Below are 23223 nucleotides of genomic sequence, written 5' to 3'. Positions count from 1 at the left end.
ATGCAAACCAACCTGGTTTTAAGGAAAATAGGTGAAATCAAAATTGATATTATTTTGATATTACAAGTTTGGCTGGCAAAGGCAGCTGAGTTGACAACAATATATTTAGATTTCTATAAGACATTTGACTGAGTACTCCACAACAATCCGATTAAAAATGTTGAGTGATATAAAAAATAAAAATCCATGTGGCACATATTAAATAGATTATAAGCTATTAATCGTGTTTTAAAGAAACAGCAAATAGGGAATCATCATCCAAGGGGGGCATTTCTAGTAAGGTCCCAAATCGATCAATTCTTGGCCAAATGCTAGTTAATATCTTTAGTAATGATCTGGAAGAATTTACAAATGACACAAATTGGTAAAGTGGTAAATATAAAGAATAGGTCTATTCTACTGACTATCAGACGTCACTTGTACAACATGCATTCTAATACAAATAAAATCCAAGGTCATGTAGGAACCAAGAATGTAGATAATAGTTGTGGCCAACTATTTTGAAAGTAATGATGTAAAAGAATTTGAAGGGTCATGGTGGATAACCAACCGGACATGAGCTCCCAATGTGATGCAGTGATTAAGAATAAATGTGTTCCTTTGATATTTCAGCAGGGAAATATCAAGTAGAAGTAAAGAGGTGCTATTACTAATGTATGCAGCATTAGACAGACCATTACTGGAATACTACCTCCAGTTCTGCTATGCACACTTCAAAAAGGATGTTGACAAACTGGACAGGTTAAGAGGTGATGTGATCTATAATACCTACTTAGGAAGAAGATTTTTGATAAAGAGGACTCTTTAATCTAGCAGACAACCAGATAACCAGATCCAACGTCTGGACGCTAAAGTTATGACAAACAGACTAAAAATAAGGTGCAAGTTTTTAACTGTGAGGGTAATTTAACCACTGGAATAAGATGGCTCAAGAAGTGGTGAATTCTTCATTACTTGAAGTCTTCAAGTCAATATTAAATGTCTTTCTAAAAGACATGGTCTAGCTCAGTCAGAAATTACGGGTGTGATTGCTGGAATCACTTAGTGACATTCTGTGGTCTGCAGGAAGCCAGACTAGATGAACACGATGGTCTCATCTGGCCTTTTAAAAACAAAAAAATCAATCTATAAATTTGCCTTTCAGGCTAAAGGATTCCAAAGCTTAACAAAATGGTACACAACCTTATACACAGGAGCACTTCACACCCAATTATTATGATGTATTATTGAAAAGTAGCTATGCCTGGAGTGAAGCACAGAGTAACCGTATAGAGTAATACTATACAACACTATGACAAGCCTAGAAATACAAAATATCAACTAAAACAGCATGGGAAATTTATGTAGACAAAGTACTTTAATCACCCAAGACAAATCTCTTCCTGGCCAAATTCCGAATAATCACAAACTGTTACATTCATCACACAACTTCAGTTTTTACATCTCATCTGAAAGATTAACCTGCTGCATGTGTGTCTTCCTCAATACTGAAGTCCAGGACTGTTTCAGAGAGGTAGAGGCTAAACAAGTGAACCAGACAGTACCAATTCTTCAAGTGATGGGGAATCCTTGAAGGTCACTCATCCAAGAATGACTGCTGTCCTGCCCCACTTAAAATTCATTAAAATTCACATGCTATTAAAAACTGATGTTAAAATTATATAATACACAGGTTAAGGAAAGAATGTCTGTACATCTGGGTGTAGTCATTAGATTATCCAAAAGTACAAAGGTTTGTTTAAAAGTCATATAATACATAATCTGCAATAAGCCACATTTAGAATAATAAATCTTAAGATACACTTTAGACGTTAGAATCCAAATACCTGGGTACATCACTCATGGAAAGTTATACAGAGAGTTGGTTGTAGAAAGAAAATATAGGAACGAGTGTAGATTGTCCCTCAGCAATTGAGCAAGGAGTTAGTCATGATCTACAATGCAGATATCACAAGCAACAGAGCCACAAGCGATGCTGTAGAGCCCCTAACTGGGCTGAGACCAGTCAAAGAAAGAGCCATCCCAAAAGGGAGAATTTTTCAAAGTGTTACCGGTATGTACTTCTGAAAGGAGTGGTTCTAACAGATCTCTAGCAATCCCAAAATGGAGCAGTAATTACACTCACTGGAATCTCTGTCAGTACAATTACAGATAGCTACTTGGGGCCTGATGCTCCACTACACAGACCCCCCAAAAAGGTGGGGGAGGGAAGGAGTGGGAATGAGAACACCTGGGTTCTAATCCTAACTCTGCCCCTGACCTTGACCCAATTATTTAACAGCTGAGTTTCAGTTTATCCATCTGTAAGAAGAGATGGGGAAACTTGCCCAGCTCCAAGAAGAACTATGAGATTTTCAGATGAAGAGTGCTATGTGAATGCAGGGTATTATCAGAACATGAAATGGAGTGAGTATTCCTTTTTGATTGCATGGGCATAATTTCCATTAAGTGAATCAAATTATTCAGTAAAAAATGGTTACTCATCTTCTTGCAACTGTGTTGCTCATATCCATTCCAATTAGGCGTGCACGCTGTGTGCACAGTCGTCGGAAAGTTTTTCCCGTAGCAGCACCCGTGGGGTCGGCTGTGGAGCCCCCTGGAATGGAACCTTCATGGCACTCAATATATGACCCTGCCTACCCAGTGCCTCCTCAGTTCCTTCTTGCCGGTTACTCCGACAGAGGGAAGGGCGGGCAGGTTTGGAATGGATATGAGCAACACATCTTGAAGAACAGTGACGAGAAGGTGAGTAACCATTTATTCTTCTTTGAGTGATTGCTCATATCGATCCCAATTAGGGGACTCCCAAGCCTTACCTAGGCAGTAGGGTCGGAGTTATGGAATCGCAGATTGAAGCACCGCTCTGCTGAGAGCTGCATCATCTCTGGCATGCCGGATGATGGTGTAATGAGAGGTGAACGTACGTACCAAGGACCAAGTTGCTGCCCCGCAGATTTCTTGTATCGGGACCTGGGCCAGGAACGCTGCTGAGGCCTGAGCCCTCGTGGAGTGTGCCATAAGAGCTGGGGCTGGTATTTCAGCCAGCTCATAGCATGTGCGGATGCAGGATGTGATCCAGGAAGATATTCTTTGAGATGAGACCGGGAGTCCTTTCATCTGGTCTGCCACTGCTTTGAACAACTGGTTTGACTTCCTGAACGGCTTAGTACGCTCGATGTAAAAAGCTAGTGCTCGCCGAACATCCAGGAAGTGCAGCCTCTGCTCACGGCTACTGGCATGAGGCTTAGGATAAAAAACAGGCAGGAAAATGTCCTAACTAGTGTGGAAGTGTGACATAACCTTAGGAAGAAGGGCTAGGAGGCATGTAAGTCCCGCAAGGAGAATGCAGTCGGGATGAAGGGTAACCCCCCCAGCCCAACAGCTAACTAAGTAACTACAATAACTAAGAACTAACCAACTACAAAATATAAAACAGTCCAAATAGAAGCTAGGGAAACATGGGGAGCTTGCAAAGCAAGACGCCACAGTTGCAACGACCGTCACTGGTGGTAAGAAGGAACTGAGGAGGCGCTGGGTAGGCAGGGTCATATATTGAGCGCCATAAAGGTGCCACTCCAGGGGGCTCCATAGTTGACCCAACAGGTGCTGCTAGTGGAAAAACTTTCCGACCACTGTGCACGCAGCATGCACACACCTAATTGGAATCAATATGAGCAATCACTTGAAAAACAACAACATATGCCATGTATCAGAGGGGTAGCCGTGTTAGTCTGGATCTGTAAAAAGCAACAGAGAATCCTGTGGCACCTTTAAGACTAACAGATCTATTGGAGCATAAGCTTTCGTGGGTGAATGCCCACTTCGTCGGATGCATGCATCCAACGAAGTGGGCATTCACCCACGAAAACTTATGCTCCAACATATACCACGTCATTTACAGAGTGAGAGACTAAAATTGCAAGTCGCACATGTAGCTGCTACCCAATTTCCAAATAATAAAGGGTTAAAGAAAAGAGACTAACCATTACCTCAACCTGCCTATTACTATGCTAAATTAGTCAATTAAATTCCATCAAACCATGCTTAATTAATAAAACCGGACAGGTACCTTCCAATTAAGTCAAACATTTTTGGTTTTTCTCTCCTCTCTGTCCCTTATCCTCTTTAGTGGGAGACACAAGAAATCAGAAATTAAAAAAGAGCCAGATGATCGTCAAAAAAAAAAAAAAAAATAATGCAATAATTAGCCACTAAGGACAAAACTGGAAATTGTTCTTCAGAAATGGAAAAAGCACAATCAAAACACCAGGCCCCGTTACAGACACCACACAATATTGTTTTTGTTTAAGAGCCAAGTTATGGACTTGAAACTCGTTGATAATGAACCAGCAGGCATTATTTTAAATCAACCAGTTTTAATAAATGAGCCAGAAATGAAAGAGGCAGGGCTAATTAACAACATTCCTTGATGAATTACCTAGTGGTGTGTGGTAAATCTCTGTGCGTCTTTGTCTTTATCCCCAAATTTATCCCTTACTTATTTCCCAAGAGGTTAAAGGACATGGGGCTAATTAAGGCACCAATCAAATGACAGACAGAATTATTCAAGGTAAGGCTGTTTTTTGGGGTTTTTTTGTTTTTACTTTTAGGCATCTCTGCCTGGTACTTCTTAATCTAATTTTTTTATACTACTGCTAGAAAGGGTGGGGGGGGAGGGGGGAAGAACTAATCTTGTCACGGTCAGGCAGGTTGAAATTGCCATGCAGTGCTGGGCAAAAAGCTACATATTTGAAATTTAGCCAGTAAGAAATTCCCTAAGCCTCTCTTGAATGGCAGGAATGTCTTCAGCTTGTCAGTTTCAATTCATTCACTCTACAGGTTCAGGTTTAAGAAATTAATGCTTCCAAATCAGCTATGTAACTGAAGCAAAGAATCACATTTGGGGGGGGGGGGGCTGCATAAGTCCTAACTGTACTTAAGTAAGGCCTAAATTTTACATTTTAAAATCTATTTTACGGTAAAGTTACCACCATCTGGTGGCCCTTTTAAAAGCTACTGCCTCATTGCCAAGGAATTAAAAAGTGAACTAAGCCACCGACATTCTGAGGTCTATTTTTTTGGGCTCTTTGGCTCCTTCTTTAGCAGCAGTTAACTGATGACCAGCCCTAGTCTCCAGATTGAACTCTGAAATAAGCAAGAGTCTCACGAGCAGATCCAAGGGCAGAGTTTGGTTCCAAAACCTGGCATAGTGCACAACTGAGCACACCAGAGATGTGCATTTCATCTTCACTTGCGAGGAGTCAAGGTACTGATGTTTGTCAACAAGAACAAGAAAAGGAAAGGGCTGGTAGTGAAGAGTTTGGGACCTAATTTTACCAAGTAGCTTCTAATTTGGGGCCGGATTTTTCTGAGCAGCCACATCCACTGACTGACTGCATTTGTCAATGCTCAGCGCTTCTGAATGTTAGGAACCCAAATCTATATTTAGGGGCCTATTTTAAGCACCAAAATTTGAAAGTTGATTTATTTAAATACAGAAGGTTTAAAAACCAAGTCGTAATGGAAGAGACATCATTCATCATAAACAGCAGACCTCGGGCAAAATCTTGCTCTGGTGGGTCTCCCCCACACCAGAGAGGAATAGTGCTGGTGCTAGGGGGGGTGATTACACCATGCTGCCAGCCGTGGGCAAATAATGAATATACAGTTAGATGGCTAGGGGAAAAGGGCTGTGTTGAGTGTCTGATCACTGCTCCGTGAAGGAGCAAGGAACCGGCAGGCCCACCCGCATGTCCAGCATCACTTCAGGCTGGTTAGCTGCTTCTCTATGCTAGTGCTTAAGCAAGATTCCAGCTTAATATTTCCTTGGCTACTGCATGGGTGGCAGAAGCAGAGAGGAAAGGCTCCTTGTACTCCATTTCTCTCACTTCACTAGCATAAAACAAGGCAGGATTTTGTCCCAGGACACAAGGAGGTGATCTACGGCAGAGCCATGAACACACTGTTCAGTATCACTGCATAGAAAATACTAAACGATCACCAGCTCAGTGCCTTTAGTCTTAAAACACAGAAGCATGTAAAATTCAGCTGGTTAGTCTATTTTTATATAGAATACAATATTAAAAAACTGCACGCACACAGATAATTGTGGCTCAAGCTGACTGGATTTATATGCACCAGTCACTGCCAGCCCAGCCTACAATTTTAATCTTTCCTTTTTTCAGTTGAAACTCTGGCATTGAGCTCTGCTCCCAAAATGCTCTACTTTGCCGAGCTGTGGCTTGAAACTATTTGTAGACACGCGGCACTGTTGAAATCGCTCTCATTTTATTGAGCACGAATACAAATGAAGTGGTGCCAGCCCACGGAACGTTTAACCCAACTATCTAATAAGGCCTTTCTAAAGCAATGAGCAACGCTTACTGGAGTTTATCAATGGACTAAGCCCGAGAATGTACAATTCCAGGGGACGTTGAGGTGTACGTAGGTTCTAGCAAGTTAGATTACTTTGCAAAGACACACTTGCAGGATGCACGTCTCAAGCCTACGTTTGTTTTCATTGGATGGCATTGTATTTTTTCCCCCACTGTTTAAACTTTAAAAGCCTTTCTTGTAGTTTTGCTCTGCTTCGATGCATTTCAGTGACAGCCTCCCTGCTGCTCTTCTCCTTGTTCCATAGGCACTTTCTATTACTTTGAAGGTTCCAGCACCCTTATTCTGCTCACATCCTCGTCCCTCCTCTGGTCCTTCCTGCTCACATAACACCACTCTACTTAGCGCTCCTTCTCCGGTTGCTCCCACGACCTCATCCATGCGTTCTGCTGTGATCGGATTCTTCTGGAAGTGCATGTTTGAAGCAAGCAACCAGTGTATCAGCCATGATGCATCCATTCTCCGCTCAGCCAGGGCAGTGCAGTGGGCTGTTTATGCATTAATGCTGACTGGAGGAAGGGCTTGTTGAAGCCACAGTTAACGTCTTTCGCTGGTGGGCCATGGAAGCTCTGCAATGCTTCTAAGATCCGCAGCTACAGAGACAAACTGCAACACCCCTTCCACAAGGTCTAATGCTTCGGACTCCAGTGAGAACGCTCAACGGTTCACACTGCTGGATGTTATTCCGGGATCACAGGTAAATTTGGAACTGCAAGGCTGTACGGCAAAGATCCAGCTAATCCTCGCATGGGCACGTTAACATTTAGCATCAGATCACCTTTAAATCACCTCATCCGCTCTCTGCCCACTAAACCATTTCTCCCCAGGTTTATTCTAACACACTAACCCCTTCAGCAGCAGCAAACAGCCACCAAACAGCCTGCCAACGATTTCCCCCCCTTTCTCCTTTCTTTAGTACCCCCCAAAAGTGGGGTTTTCCTGCCAAGTAACGCCTACTGAAACTCTGGAATGGGGAGATTCAGCCTTGGGTAAGCATCAGCTTTTTCTTAAAACTGCAGCTAATCAAAGAGTCTTTATTGCAGGCGGCTCAGCTATCACCTACTATTAGCATCTATGGAAGTAGTGAAAGATGATCAAGGTCAAGTGTATTATACAAACTGGTAGGGCTTGAGCAATCAGCAACTTGTGTGTATTATTTTACCTTTAAGTTCAAGAACTGTAGTATGTATTTTTGATCACTAGTGACCACTTTGCCATACCGAATTTCTATATTTTCTCTTTGCCATTTGACGAAGGACTCCGAGTACAAGAGGTCTCCAAAGCAAAGCTACAGATTATCCTCAGGTTCTGATTCTAAGTCTTGAATGACCTCTGACCCAAGACCAAGCAAAAAACACCTGCAGCACGGCCTGAGCCAGGGTGAACTCCCTGCACTGCCGACGTGTTCCGGATAGCAGTGGGGAAGGGGGGGGGGGGGGGGGGGGGGGAGAGGGAGAAGGGGAGAAGGGCTTCAGCAGGGCGCTCGCCACACGGCCCTTCCCACCACACTGCCTGCCGGGAGGGCTCCGCGCCACCCCGGTCAGCGGGGAAGGAAGGACCCGGGTTGCCCTGCCGGGCTTGCTGCAGGCCTGGCACCGGCAGGAGCAGATGGAGTGCGCAGCCCACTCCCTCCAGGGCGGCTGGATCGGCAAACCAATAAAATAAATAAATAAATAAATAAATAAATAAATAAGTGGCCATGCCGCCTTAGGATTGGGCGCAATGTCGCCCCGTAGAATCTGCCGCCCCAAGCACGAACTTGCACGGCTGGTGCCTGGAGCCGGCCCTGCCCAAGACACAAGAACCCAACTATATCAGGTCACAGCTAGTCAGACAGATACTTTTATTTAAATAAAAACGTAGAGTTAAGCCTGCAGCAGATTCTTTATGCACAGATGTTTATATTTATCTCAGAAACCTTCAGGAAGACTACCTCCCGCCATCCCCCAAAAGCTACTACAATGAAGCTTCCTAGAATTCATTAAGAATATGGAGAGAAACTGGTCTCTCAGTATAACAGTTATATTTGCATCTCAGTACTAACTGGTCTGACCCTCCTCCCCCCCCCCAAAAAAATCACTTTCAAGTCAAGATTGTCCATTATGTTTACTGCCCCAATTGCTTAACTAACCTTCTACTAAAAACTGGAGCTCAAACATACAAAATCAACTTGCTATCATACATCTTTTAAATCAACCTGCAATAAGAAAAGAAAGTCATGAAACACAAATCAAGTGCACCAGTACTGTGGTAGGTGCTAAATTTCACTGTTCCTGATCTTCCGGGCTGCAAAATACATCTCCCATAAGGAAACAGATCATGTAGAGTTTCAATTCTCTGTTTCTAACTGGAGACACAAAGTTCTACTGTAAGTAGAGAGACTATATTAAGAGCACACAGTATTTCTTGGTAGTAGGGCAGGAGCAGTAAGAGAACCAGGCTATTTCTGGACAGCTGCATATAACAGTTAATTCGTACCACCCAAAAGGCGTTCTGGCATTTTACAAATGGCAAAGACAGACATGGTGTCTGATCCAATTTTTTTTTTAAATGCAACACAATGCATCAGCGTGCAGACACTAGGGGTAGATAAGAGATGAGAAGGAAGGACAACTATTTGACTGTGTGCACTGGGATTCGATCATTACTTTCAAAGTAACTACAACAGAGAAAATAAATCTATAAAGATACATAATAATTTATTGGGGTTACCATACTTAAAAAAAAAAAAAAAAAAAAAAGGACACTCCACGGGGCCCTGGTCCCGCCCCGGCCCTCCCCAACTCCGCCCCTTCCCCGAAGTCCCTGCCCTAACTCCCCCTCCTCCCTCCCAGCCACACGAAAAGGGCTGCCCGAGCGCTACCGGCTTCACGGTTTGCCGGGCAGCCTCCAGACCCTGCGCCCCCGGCCAGCGCTTCCCCAGCACAGCTGGAGCCCAGGAGGGGAAGCGCCCAGCCGGGGGCGCAAGGTCTGGAGGCTGCCCGGCAAACCGTGAAGCCGGTAGCACTCAGGCTTCGGGCAGCCCCCATGCCTCCAGACCCTGTGCCCCCAGCCGGGCACTTCCCCTCCCAGGCTCCGGCAGCTACTGTGCTCCCTGAACGCCTGGGCTCCGTAAGCGCCGAGCTTCCCGAGCGCTACCGGCTTCGGGCAGCCCCCATGCCTCTGGACCCTGCGCCCCCAGAGGGGAAGTACCCAGCGCCCGCTCTAAGGTTCGGCTTTTTGGAAATTCCCCCCCGGATGGGGGTTTGATTACCAAAAGGCCGGACATGTCCGGGAAAAAACGGATGTATGATAACCCTAAATTTATTGTAGGCAGTGCATCAGGAATGAGATTAACTGAGCAGCTGGGCATTCGGTGAGCCTTCACAGCTATTTGAGATTTTCTGTTCAACTGTTCGTACTAGGACACAACATGTGTTCTACTTGGATAGGCAACAGATTAATCTATTGCAGCATCAGCGGAGACCAACAGTGAATGCTTCCAAGGCCGGCAACAAAGGGGCCGGGGGAAGGAGCCCCAAGCCACAAATTTTGGCTCTGGGCTCTGAAGAGCACAAATTCCGATGTGTTTGGAATCTGGAAGTGTTGATTTAGGTCCCTTTCTAAAAAGGGAAAGGGCATCATACAAGGTGGATGTGAGGTACACACACTCCAATAGCTTGCATGAAGGAGTTTCCTTTCACATTTACATGCTGCAGGGAGAAAAGGTAGGGCAGGGGCAGGGACTTGGGGGAAAGGGGTGGAATGGGGGCGGGATGAGGGCGGGATGAGGGCGGTGCAGGGGAGGGAAGAGGCAGGGGGTGGGCGAGCACCCACCCGGCAGAGGGGAAGTCGGCACCGTAGGGTGAGTGGCGGGCAGGGGGGTGAAGAGGCGAGTGGGTGAGCGAGAAGGTGAGGAGGTGAGCGGTGGGTAGGGGACTGAGGAGGGACGCAGCAAGCCAGCGGCTGGCCGGGGGATGAGGAAGGGTGAGGTGGGGGGGCCCCCGAGCGGAGCGGGGGCGGGACCTGGGGCAGAGTGGGGGCGGAGCCTGGGAGGAGCAGGGGTGGACTGTGGGTGGGGCTGATGGCACCCCAATGTGTCCTGATATTTTAGTGTGGTGATCTGGTCACCCTAGTATAAACAAATCAATAACAAACATTGGAACTCTTGGCAGAAGGACTTCAAGTAGCAAAGTCCATTAACCCTCGAAACTGCCTGGGACCCAGTTTTTTGGGATGTGGAGTCTGAATCTAATGATGACCAGGAGATATATATGCAGCGGTACAGTGGGGAAGCTTCCTTCTGAACTCCCTGACAGTGAGCATAAATATTGGGACAAACATGCAGTAGGAAGACCACAGATTTACTACTATGCTACAGATGAAACTGGACAGAAATCTTGCATTGGAAAGGGGTAGCAGCTGGTGCCAGCCATAGCAGTAGCATTAGCAGTTGTCTAAGTGAGTAATTCAGGGAACAGCCACCATACTGTGTCACCTGACACAGGAGACCCACTGGATTCACTTTAGGGGCTGGTTTTGATCAGTATCTGGGTAACGTGACTAGAATTGATGCATTAAGACTACCAGGGAGTTGGACGGTGAGGTCAACACAAAAACAAAATTTGGCCCCAACATAAGCAGTAGCAGCTCTCACTGACTGAATTGGGAATTGTACTCTCTGATACTAGGCCTGAATTTGGTCCAGAGTATTTCTGCCAGATATTAAGTTTGTGTTACCATAGAGCCTAAGTCATGGACCAGACTCCCATTCTGCTAGATGCTGTACAAACACAGAACAGAAAGACAGCCCCTGTCCTGAAGGGCTTATAATCGAAGTATAAGCAAGAGACAAGAGATGGATACAACTGGACAAATAGGGAACAATACTGGTCAACACAACAGGCAGTGGTTTGAGCACACCAGCAGCCTAACCACTGTCAAGTTTGGTTGTTGTTTTTTTGTTTTAGAGGACTCATAGCAAAGGAGAGTTAAAGGTCGAGATATAAAGGATCCAACTCACGTAAAGCAATGGAATTTAACTGGAGTTACATCAGGGTAAAATTAGTTTAAGTGAGAGTAGGAGGAAGATGAGATGATATCCTCAGTACTTTATCTGCCAGGAAGTCTGTGCTCTGCTTTGGCATCTAGTGTCCTTGTTCAAACCATATTCTGCTGGACATGCAATGTGTGAATTACAAATAAAAACTAGGATAATGTGTCCATGTGTCCGAAATTAAAGTAAGTAAGTCCCCCATATGCTTCACCTGATAGATAAATAAATACTGTTCACAAATGTTATACAATTATATTCACTTGCCTCACATTGTCATTACTTACCCATCTCAGGCCATAAGTACACAATATTCATTTCACACACCCTTGCAGCCATTTGCTTGGCCTCCATCCTACTGCTCTCTATCATCCCAATAACACTCGCCAGCCAAACAAAATCCTACAAGAACCAGGAGGAGGCCTCAAAGACCCGGATTCAGATGCCTGTGAGCTAAGGAAGGAAGCAAGGTCTGAAGCCAGTGATTCCTAGTTGAGAACGCCCAGGGTAGGGGCCAGCTCGCCACATTAGCTTGAGTAACTCAATCAATCTCTGTGATGTCACTGGGAAAAGAGACAGCCACTCAGATCACAAGCCATTTAAGATCATAGAATATCAGGGTTGGAAGGGACCTCAGGAGGTCATCTAGTCCAACCCCCTGCTCAAAGCAGGACCAATCCCCAGTCAGATTTTTGCCCCAGATCCCTAAATGGCCCCCTCAAGGATTGAACTCACAACCCTGGGTTTAGCAGGCCAATGCTCAAACCAATGCTCAAAGTCATTCACGACTAGGAGGAGATCAGCCACCAACACAACCAGAGTGGTTTCTATACCATGTAAAGGCCTAAATCCAAATTGACTGGAATCAAAGATACACAAAGAGTTGAGATATAATTTGATTTGCTTTATAGAAGACTGCATGGTAGTCTTCAAGACAAGGCAATAGTAAAAAGGTGACACTTTACCCAGGTTAGTATTTAGTATCCAATACAATTTAAAGATTTACTACTGTAACTGATTTGTAAGGTACCCAGGAGTCTTGACATTCTCACTACATATAGAACATAAATAGAGAAAAACACTTTCAAGAGAACCTGTGTGAAGTACAACTGATGCAATTTCTTCAGTGAAAGGGCCTCAGGACAGAACTGTGCCAGTACCAATTAATAATAATAAACTCCATACAAATGAAAGCCTTAAACTCACATGTTCCCCAGTTCAGAACTTTGTCCTCTGGAGAACAACTCAAGGACCAAACATTCAGGTTGGACAAAACATTAAACAACCCTCCCGTCCCGCCAAAAAAAATTTCAAAAAGTATACAAAACTAAACAACACTGGGATGAAAGAAGCTACTGCGTTAAAAAAAAAAGTCCATATCACTTAGCCAAAATACATTGAACCATTTTAAATTAGACTTACTTACAAAAATGCTAAATTCCTCCATATAGATAAAAATAGTTTGTGTTTCACACTTTAAAAATGGATTCAGATCTGACATTAACGTAGTATGGAATTCAGGGCCTTGAAAATCCTCCAGTAAACAAGATATTTAATTAACACATTTTAAATTATTTTGCCCTATTTTTGATGCACAGTACGTCTAAATCATTTTGCATCAGTCTCAAGTCACTCTGTGACGTCTCTGCAGTTTTAGCTCTCAGTGTTAATTCAGGCCAATGGGAAATAGAGAGCAGGATGTGGTTAATCGGATGCATTCCTCATGAAAATTTAAAGCAGCCTGCATCTATTCTGTACAGCCAGTTTCAGCTTTGCAGGAGCATCATGGAATGCCACAACAAATCCTGTTATAACACAGGATCCTAACACATACTGCTGCAGCTGCATTAGACCTTCTCCCAGAGAATATCAGTTAATTACCCTTCACCAAGCAATAGAAAATTTTCTTACTACACAAAGTTACCCCACTTCAGAGATCAAACCTGCAATTAGGAGCCCATAGATAGGCACATTAAATCATATTCCTTCATGTAGCCATAAAGAACATATTACATTTTATTATGCAATTTTGAGAGTGCTACAGTTATATGAAGTGGGCTAACATGAGTTACTCTTCTTTTGCTGTATTAAGTACCTTCATAACAGACAGTATAGGGTTTGTATTAATTATTGTTTTATTAGCACACAGCTTTTTTTAAAAAAATCACCCATCTCAAAGCACTGTGTGTCAGACTTGGAAATATCACTATCCTTTTACACTGGGTGAATGCGGCACAGGAGTTAAATGAGTTGGACAAAGAAACACTTCACTGTAAAACAGAAAGGTCAATAATTTATTTAACATGTGTTCCTAAGTCCATTTTCATGTTTTTATGTATTTTGTGATACCCAATTTCTTTTCCAAAAATCAGATTTTTGAAAAGTAAGTTTCTATCCAAAATCCCATTTGTTGACACTATAACCTTCAGCAGCTCTGCTTTTAAAAAGTCACTTGGCACATTGACGTTTATGAAAGCACAGAAGTCCTAGTTTAGTCTAGCATTTTGTTCAGTCATTAAACCCAGACTATCAGGATAATAAACTTACCTATCAGAATGACCTACTCATAATTAAAGCTTATGTCCAGTCTTTATGGAAGCTGGTCCATAGCTCAAAACAGATGACATATAAAATAATCAACTCTGATGAACCGATAGGTAGCAAATAAAGAGTTCCTCAATATACAGCTGGCTGTCACTTTCTCTTATCTAACGATATCCTGGTATCAATTCCACATTTAAATCTGACTGCTTCTTTAAAACATACGTGTACCTCTGTGGTGAAATTCTTGTCACATGGATATCCTTGGGAATTCTGCCATAGACTTCTGTGGAATCAATGTCATGCCTGGAATTTTTGTGCGTTATGATTTTTGTATAGAACCTCATCCACATTAAAAATAACAGAAAAAATGATCAGATTCTAGCAACTTCCATAAATAAATAAAAAATAAAAAAAGTTATATGGATTCTCCCCTTCCACAGAGTGTCAGTCATTTCACTAACTATGGTGCTCAAAGTACATGGGTTTGCATAATGGTTGCACTTGCTGATGCAGATGGTGCTAGCACAGATATTTATTTTACTCTAAGGCCTGGTCCACACTAACCCCCCACTTCGGACTAAGGTACGCAAATTCAGCTACGTTAATAACGTAGCTGAATTCGAAGTACCTTAGTCCGAATTTACCGCGGGTCCAGACGCGCAGGCAGGCTCCCCTGTCGATGCCGCGTACTCCTCTCGCTGAGCTGGAGTACCGACGTCGACGGCAAGCACTTCCGGGATCGATCCCAGAAGATCGATCGCTTACATCCAGACCAGGAAGTAAGTATAGACGTACCCCAAGATGTAAATCAGTCAGTCACCATGGAGCGGCACATAAGATTCTTGCGATCAGTGTCTCTGGTAGATAGTTTTCCTCCTCCATTGCCTATATGGATTTGGGGGTAGACTGTACTTTCAAGGCACAGCCCAGAGTAAGGGATACTACAGAATGCCCTGCACCACGTGGAAAAACAGGAAGCAGTGGGAGGCAAAATACTCCTTGTGCACAATGGGGGCACACTTACTACTATTCCCCTTTATAGGGTGGGCCTTACTCCCACTTGGGCTAATGAAGAGGATGGAAGCTGAACAATGGAGCCCCCTTCTCCCACCAATTCTGGGGCCCGGTCTTCCCTAGGGAAGTAGTGAGGTGGCTTTTCTGAGCACAAGGATCTCACTTCTTCCTGATCCCTAGGCATCACGCCTAGCAATCCTCATGCCTCTCGCAATTGCGCGTGTGTGTGTGGGCCAAGCAGAAGCTGCCCCCTTAAAATGTTATGTTATTTAATAACTGACCATCAGGTACCTCCTGACAGCTTCTTTCTATTAGAGCCTCTGCTATTACTTCAGTCCCCATCAAAAAATAAGAGACTGCCCCTTCTCTCATGTAAGAAGGCGGCTACAAAATAATGAATCTATAGCATCTTACTAATACTACTGCTGTGATTCTGGCAGTCACATAACAAACAGGGCATTAAATATTTCCAGTAGTGATCAAATTTAGCAGAAATAAGCCAAATATGTTGTTATAATTAAATGCCAAAGGTGGCATAAAACATTACACATACCCAGTGGGAGATTCGGAAATAAAGCTCTTTCACTGAGACTCTGAATGCATCATCATTTCCTTGTTAATTCAAGTGTATTCTGAATAGGAGAATATTTCACATTACAGTCTACACCTATCAGCTAGGTGTGCATTCAAACTACACGATAGCATTTACGCAAGAAATTCGGTACATTTCTTCATCACAAATAATTTATTTTCCAGTCAAACATTCTTTGTTCATTTTAATAGCTTCTGTATTAGGGGGAAGAGTCAGAAAACTAGAGCCTGAATCAAAATTCAGATACATTCTTTAATGTCCTTCCTTCTCACGGCCAAAACATATTAATGCTGTACTCAAATCTGATCCTATTTACTTTTTTGCAGGGAACTCCAATAATGGCATTTTTACCATTCTTTTTATTTAACATGACAACACTAACACCGCTATAAGTGATAATGTATTAACGATAAATAAAAATACCTATATAAAACTTGTGGGATACCCAAGTGTACACAGTTTGCTTTAAGATATATTTATTTTAAATCTACCACACTATTCTTAAAACAAAGCTTAAAATGGAATTGACACACAAAAATGCCAGCACTACACCATACTCTGAAAATACTCTATTGTAACCAACTTCAATTGGATTTACTGGTTTACAGTTTGCTTACTGGCCAGAAAAAGTTGCTAACCTTCATATTGTAATATCAAGTAAACAAAGAAGGAGTTACATGCGTTAGATAAAATTCAGTATTTGCATACTTACTGTGCTTTACTTTGATGTCGACTTATTTCATTTATCTTTTCAATCATTTTATATGTTCCTTTAACAAGGCATTTCACGCTACACTACTCTATCTCAACTTACCCAACATGTGTGAAACTAAGTCTGTTCTTGTTACAGTTTTTCTCAGTAATTAGCAAGCTACATAGTCTCCGGCAGCAAGATACTAACAAGCTCCTACAGTTTCTAGTCTAACAAGGAACTCAAAGCTACTAATAGCAGTCAAAACATTTGAGCAAAAAGGATTACAATGGCTAGTTGCAAAAGGCTGGAAACTCAACCGTATTCCAGATTAAGTCTTTTTGAGAAGATCTTTTGTAATGGGTTTTGATTCAGTATTTAAAACCATTATTGATCAGAAATTAATTTGTTTTAAACGGAAGGCTGGTTTGAAATATTAATTATTTTAAGAGGGAATCTTTAAATATGTGAAAGACAGACATTTTCAGACAAACATCTGAGATCAAGTTAAAAATTTCTCATTCTTCTCTGGTACTGGGACACTGAGTTAAAGCTAAAAATGAAACCAGACCCTGCATCTTATTTGTGAAGTTTAGTTGCCATGAACATCAGTAACCATGTCACTATTACATAGACTATGTTTAGACAAGCATGAGAGCCAGTGAACTGAACAAAAGTCACACTCACTTACCTTGAGGACTTCCATTGGCACCTGGGTAGGAGGGGGCAGGTTAGAGGGGACGCTGACGTTGATGGCTGGTGTCTGACTGAGTGGTACTCTCTGCTGCATGAACTGGGCTGCTTGCTGCTTCTGTTGCTGCTCTCGACGCTCTTGCTCCTGCATCTGCTCACGCATGAGCTGCTGTCGTAACAAAATCCGTGATGTCATACTGGAGGAGCTTAGGGGAGGCTTGGAAGCTCCAGGATGCTCGGAACTGCTGTGGGAAGACCAAAGCCACAGACATCTCAGTTTCCCCGGTTAGAATAATTATTTCCTGCGATTGCAGAGTTACGTTAAGTGTGAAACAAAGTGGCTCTCACACATACGAGAATGAGTAATGATACGCTGCCCAGGGTAAATTGGAATTTGGAGCTGATCTACTTTAGGTCCTTAGAAGCCAAATTAAGCTACATTAACCTGATTACGTCTAGCCATTATTTTCAATGTTGATCTCTAGCAGCAAAGAGGAAATTTTTAAGTTTTAGAAGTCTAATGCTCATTAACATCTAATAGAAATACAGCATCCCGTTGAGCCCTGTTGTAGCATGACCATAATTCTTTCATACTCCCATTTATAGTGGCAATGCTTTTATTAATTAAAAATCAACTGAATGTATTTAGCATCTTCTTAAGGTTAAGAGGACTTTACACAACCCTTTATGTAGGCGTGGGGATAGGGGAGGATTCCCAGCACTACTGAGGCCTGGCGCTAAAGTTCCACCGCATGTTCCTGCCTCCCCAAGAGCACATGGAAACCCCTCCATACTAACTTGGTGTTCAAGGGTGGGTTGGGGCAGTGGCTCCTTGCACCACATTCGAGTTTGCTAGTAGCGCTCTCTTCAGGGGCGACCACCACCTGTGACAGTATCAACTCACTTTGATGGCACTAGCAGGCCTGAAGTGAGGAGTGGGATGTGGGTGCAGGTAGGGCAACCAATAGCAATAGCTTGTAATGGATCCATGCTAGGAGGGGAAGTGAAGGGTATGAAGGGTATATGGGAATAGCTGCGAGAGGCTTTCTGCAATGCGGTTTTTCCACAGATGGAATGATCTGGCCCGTTCTTTGTTCACAACTCAATGATCAATACAAATCCCATATTTTACATATAACACGACACAGGAAAAGCAGACAGAGAGAAAGAGAATAAAAGAAACTGGAAAGGTTGAAGACAAGATATTTGAAGAGGACATGATATTTGTTTTTTCCTGAACACGTGACAATCTGAAGTGTAAAAGGAAGACTCAGTGCCAGTTAATATTATTATTCAACCTGTTCATTTTATATCCCACCTACCAGGGACTGCTATAATCAAACAGATACCTGACCAAGGACAACTTTGGGAGGTTAAGAAAGTTTCTGGTTCATTCCCATTTTGATCCATTTCACATATGCCACTTTTTTAAACACGCACACACACACACACACACACACACACACACTATTGTAAAATATTTTTATTTGGGCTGATTTTTTCCAACTACTATGCTGTATAATGCCATGTATACTTAGATTTGTTATAATTATTACAGTCAGACTTTATATTGAGATTCTATTTACGAGTAGTTTACAAAGAGTTAATAAATGAATAACGTGTGTTTTATAGTATATAAAGTAGTATGCGGTATATAGATGATTACAAGTACATCAGTAGAAGGTGTTTAAAGTGGTTATATTGACCTCTTGCATGCTATAGCAATCTACAATAGCCAATTAATCATTCATTAAAAACCCTTTAAAAGTGGAACCTTAATAAAAAATAACCATTATTTCTATGGTGTCTTTCCAAGAACCACCCAAAATAATTTAAAACCACTGAGCAGCGCCTCTATGGAAGGTAGGCAAGTGCATTTTGTAGATGGTTAAAGCTACTCAGCAGTTAAGAACAGATAATATTACAGAAATAACGCATCCACACAAGACAGTGAAGTCTCTTTTAGATATGCACCCTTCCCCCCCCCCCCAGTACAGACATGAATTTGTTGCTTGAACCTTCACCTTTGCAGCTGATCGGTGTAGGATCGAACCCACAGCATATGCCGAGTTCATACAGTAGGACTGGGATTTTCAAAAGCCGTAACTTCTATTGAAGTCAGAAACAAAGAGCACTAACACCTGCTATGTCTGAGTTCTTATTAAGAACCAGATCCCAACACCTCCCAACAGAAATCTCAGCTGCAAAACACATTTTTTTCTGATTAGATTAAATGTTAAATCAACAGCATTAATCACACAAAAATTAAACGGTATTATGCCCATTAACATTTAAAACGTATGATGCTTTCAAATGACAAGAACGACATTAACATGTTAAAGTGCAGCCATTCCAGTCAAGCGACACCATTGCATAGGTAAAGGGCCAGATTTTCAGACGTGCTCAGCACCCAACATCTCCCATTGAGAAATCTGATCCTCAGGTGCTTAACACCCAATAGTTCCCATTGCGCAAATCTGGCAAGCGGTGTTTAGAACCAGTACATTAAAATTAAATTGGTCACAGTAGGAATAAAAAGGGAAAGGGGTTATTTTGTTTAAATAACATTAAACCCAGATTTTCCAGAGCGCACAATCTAATTTTCCTTAAAAAGGGGCGGGGGGAAAAGGGGGAGAAGAGGCTGTGTTGCTATTTAAGGCCTGTCAGGTTGAAACATTCCCAGAGAGACTGATCCTTTTGATAAAACAAGAGAAAACCTTTGTGGTGAAACTAATGCAGCTGTGGAATAATCGTACTAATTAGCTGCTCAAGACAAGTCATTGACTGTGATACTCACAAAAAGAGCCTTTCAATTAACAGTGAAGTATTCTCACATCCTAAGCCCATCACAGTGTTCTTTAACTTTGTTAAAGTTTGGAAGAGCTTTTAAAAAGACATTCAGACATTTCCAAACTGCAGAGAGGTTCTATTTAAATGGTTGCTTACTAAAATAGCTACAGGTTAGAGCTGAAATACCATTTCAGCTGCAAAAAACAAGGCTCGATCCCACTCCTATTCACGTCAATGGACATTTTATTTAGGTTTATAGACATGCTAAAGAGGGTGCCCATCCATACGCTCTAGGTGTCGTTGGCAGAGATTACACGTACATACCAAGTTTAGCAAATAGATATCCCACTCCAATCCCTCCTCAAAACAATTTACCCCTCCATTCTTCCCCATTTTCAACTGTCATGAGGGTGGGGGGAAGGGGGAATGGATGAGTCTTGCAAGGCACCCTGAAGTTCAAATCAGAGCTATTTTGAACCCGAAGAGGGGGAAGTGAATTTTGAAGCTGTAGGGCTTTTGCCAAGAACGGCCTGCCAGCAACCCCTTCTCATTTACACCAATGAGTCTGCAGCTCAAGGACCTCTGCTGCTCTCAGCTATGGCAGCATGCCACAAGGGGAGAAACTGACTCTGTTTTGTCATTTATGTCAATGGGTGCAGGAGCAGGCCCACTGTCTATAATGGCAATTCATTGTATAACTCTTCAACATTTCCCTGCCACAAGTGCAGAAGACTGGACTAGATGACCTCTCAAGGTCCCTTCGAGTCCTATGATTTATGATCCTACGATTTTGCGTTCTTTTAAAAAAACAAAAAAAGTTCAGTCCTTCCTCAGAAATGACTTAGATAACCTGGCAACAAACTCATCCTATCTCTGATTTTAAGTCTGTTGATCTTATAAGTCTCTTCGACGTTCTGGGCTGCTAAAAAGACATTGTTTTGTGTGTGACTGACTAGAAAATAGAAGATCTGACAGTATACTCCTAACACAAATGCCATAAAGGAAAAACAAATGGAGCCTGATCTTTTTCACATCCAAAACATCAGATTTGGGGGGCCAGATGAGAGGGGAAGAACAAGCTCCTGAGATTACAGAATGTTCTGTTCATCCTTAATACTCAGAAGAAGCCAGAAACAAATTATTTAGCAGCAAAAGAATTTAGTGAGCTAAGCAGATGTGTAGCTCTGTTTTTATTCATGCACAAACTGGTTACATAATGGAGGTAGCCAATATAGTTTAGTGGTTACTCCTAAACCGGACAGGATTCTGTTAGTGAGCACACACCATAGCGCTCACACTGGAACGGAAGCTCTGAAGTTGAGAAAAACTTTCTGCTCTGACTCCCTTTTCCAGTTGAGTAACTTGGCCCAAATGAAACTTATATGAGAAAAATATTCCATATTGGATCTACTACTTGCTTTAGTAAAACAAGTTACACTTTCGGGGTGGGGGTGCACAAACTTACCCTCCTCACATTTGTTCTACTGACAGCTATGTACTCACATAAAAGGTACTAAAACTGGTCAAACCTAGAGTCTTCAGACTAGAAGCTCTGGCAGCAGCCTCTGTCCTGCAAAAGAGCCAAGGAAGTACTTGCATTACAATTAGCTCCTCGCCCTTCAGGGCTCCAGGGGTCAAGGAGAACTTCATTGATTTTCTGCTATCATACAGGTGATGTGGAGGAAAAGACTACATCATGGAGTCGGTTGCTCTTCCTTCTGCAAGGAGGAGGGGTCAGCGATAGATGCCGCTGGTGGGGGCTACACAGAGCTGCTCCATCTGTCCGGACACTAAGCACAGCTGCCCCTTGTCTTTATGGCACAGGGGTGGCCTTGGCCCCTCTAGCTTATCATGTGCAAGGGAGAAGGGGAAGAGGTGCTATTAAAAAAGTGACAGTTGACATTCTCATTTGCCCCCTTTTCTTAATCATCACAAAGAGGCAAAGTTGGACTTTTCCTAAAGTGCTGCTGCTCCTTCCCCAACACGGAGTTCCCCTACGTGAGCCAAAGGCTGTCAGGCAAGTGGCAAATGAGGCGGCTAGCGAAGAGAAAGAGGATTTTTAATAGATGCATTGGATCTTCCTGCAACCCTTCCCTGAGTGCTCGCTATTAGTGAGTTAGTTTCAGTCGCTTTTATTTGTACAACATAATGCATGAGGCCACCCGTGGTCATTACAAGATCGTTTGGGCTGCCGTGCCCTCTGTGGGATGGACTGTCCAGTCCTAGGTCTTCTTCCATCAGACCCAGCTGCCCAAACTAAAGGCCTGGATGAGACTGGATTGAGTGAAACTCAATTTGGACTGAATTCAAAGGTTGTACGTTCCCTGGCAAAGGGTCAGCATCCGCCCTCAAGGAAATTCACAATCTAGGGCCTCTTTGGAAATCCCAGGTGGCAGGAATGGCCACTGCCAGTGACCAGGAATATTACAACCTTCTCTTCTTGATAGACACTTCACCACAATGAGCCACAACTGCCATTTCCAATTGTGATCATCTCCCGCCCTGCCACCCCCTGATTGGGTCTATCCCAGAAGGTCAGCTACTGGCTTCTGCTAGTGCAGAACATGGCAGTCCACATGGAAACTAGCCAAGACACTGGGGAAACACCCTTATTCTTGTGAAGAGGGTGTGTAATGGGATTGGTTCCAGTGGTAGCCATGTTAGTCTGTTTTAACCAGAAAACGAGGAGTCCTTGTGGCACCTTAGGGTACATCTATACTACCTGCCGGATCGGCGGGTAGTGTTCGATGTATCGGGGATCGATTTATCACGTCTTGTCTGGACGCGATAAAATGAATCCACGAATTGACGCCTGTACTCCACCTCAGCAGGAGGAGTAAGCGGAGTCAATGGGGGAGCCGAGGCAGTCGACTCGCCACCGTGAGGATGGCCAGGTAAGTCAAACTAAGATACTTCGACTTCAGCTACACGAATAGCGTAGTTGAAGTTCTGTATCTTAGTTCAAACTCTCCCCCTCCCCCCCGCTAGTGTAGCCCAGGCCTTAGAGACTAGCATATGCCCAAATACGTTTGTTAGTCTCTAAGGTGCCACAAGGACTCCTCAGGTTTTTTGTTTGTTTGTTTGTGTTTGTTTTGTAATGGGACTGTTAACCACACAAGGTTTGGAACCTCAGTTTCTTTTTTTTGTTTGTTTTTTTTGTTTTTTTTTTAAAACAGGTGAGCTCACAATTTAATTATTACAATAGGTGGTACGGTCATCTGCTCTGAATGCCCACCAGCTTCTTGAGAGAATCATCTTTGACTCTGACTCCGTAAAAGCAGGATGGACAACAACCCGGACCCCAACACTCCCTGCCCCGCCCCCTCCACACACACACACACACACTTTGGCTCAGGACAGAACATCAGGGAGGTGCCTAATGCATTTAGTGGCCTTATGCTGCCCATCCAACAGCATGAGGACTAACCCCTTGTACACTCTTGTGTAACTAATGAATTGTTTAACTCTGCAGTA

The 23223-nt window shown here is 43.1% G+C and overlaps 1 protein-coding gene across 5 annotated transcripts in view; it reads right to left on the bottom strand.

Moving 5' to 3' along the window:
• MITF (melanocyte inducing transcription factor) overlaps window positions 1–23223 on the bottom strand; it is a 166082-nt gene that overhangs the window by 53251 nt on the left and 89608 nt on the right. For all 5 annotated transcript variants that reach the window (XM_034776188.1, XM_034776187.1, XM_034776192.1 and 2 more), the window contains one exon: window positions 16958–17204. In XM_034776188.1, coding sequence (XP_034632079.1) covers window positions 16958–17204 — 247 coding nt within the window. The remainder of the gene's footprint in view (window positions 1–16957; window positions 17205–23223) is intronic.

The sequence above is a fragment of the Trachemys scripta genome, chromosome 7 (genome assembly GCF_013100865.1).
Source record: "Trachemys scripta elegans isolate TJP31775 chromosome 7, CAS_Tse_1.0, whole genome shotgun sequence".
Classification (NCBI taxonomy): domain Eukaryota; kingdom Metazoa; phylum Chordata; order Testudines; family Emydidae; genus Trachemys; species Trachemys scripta.
The sequence above is the reverse complement of the archived record's forward strand: the minus strand, read 5'-3'. Positions and strand labels throughout refer to the sequence as shown.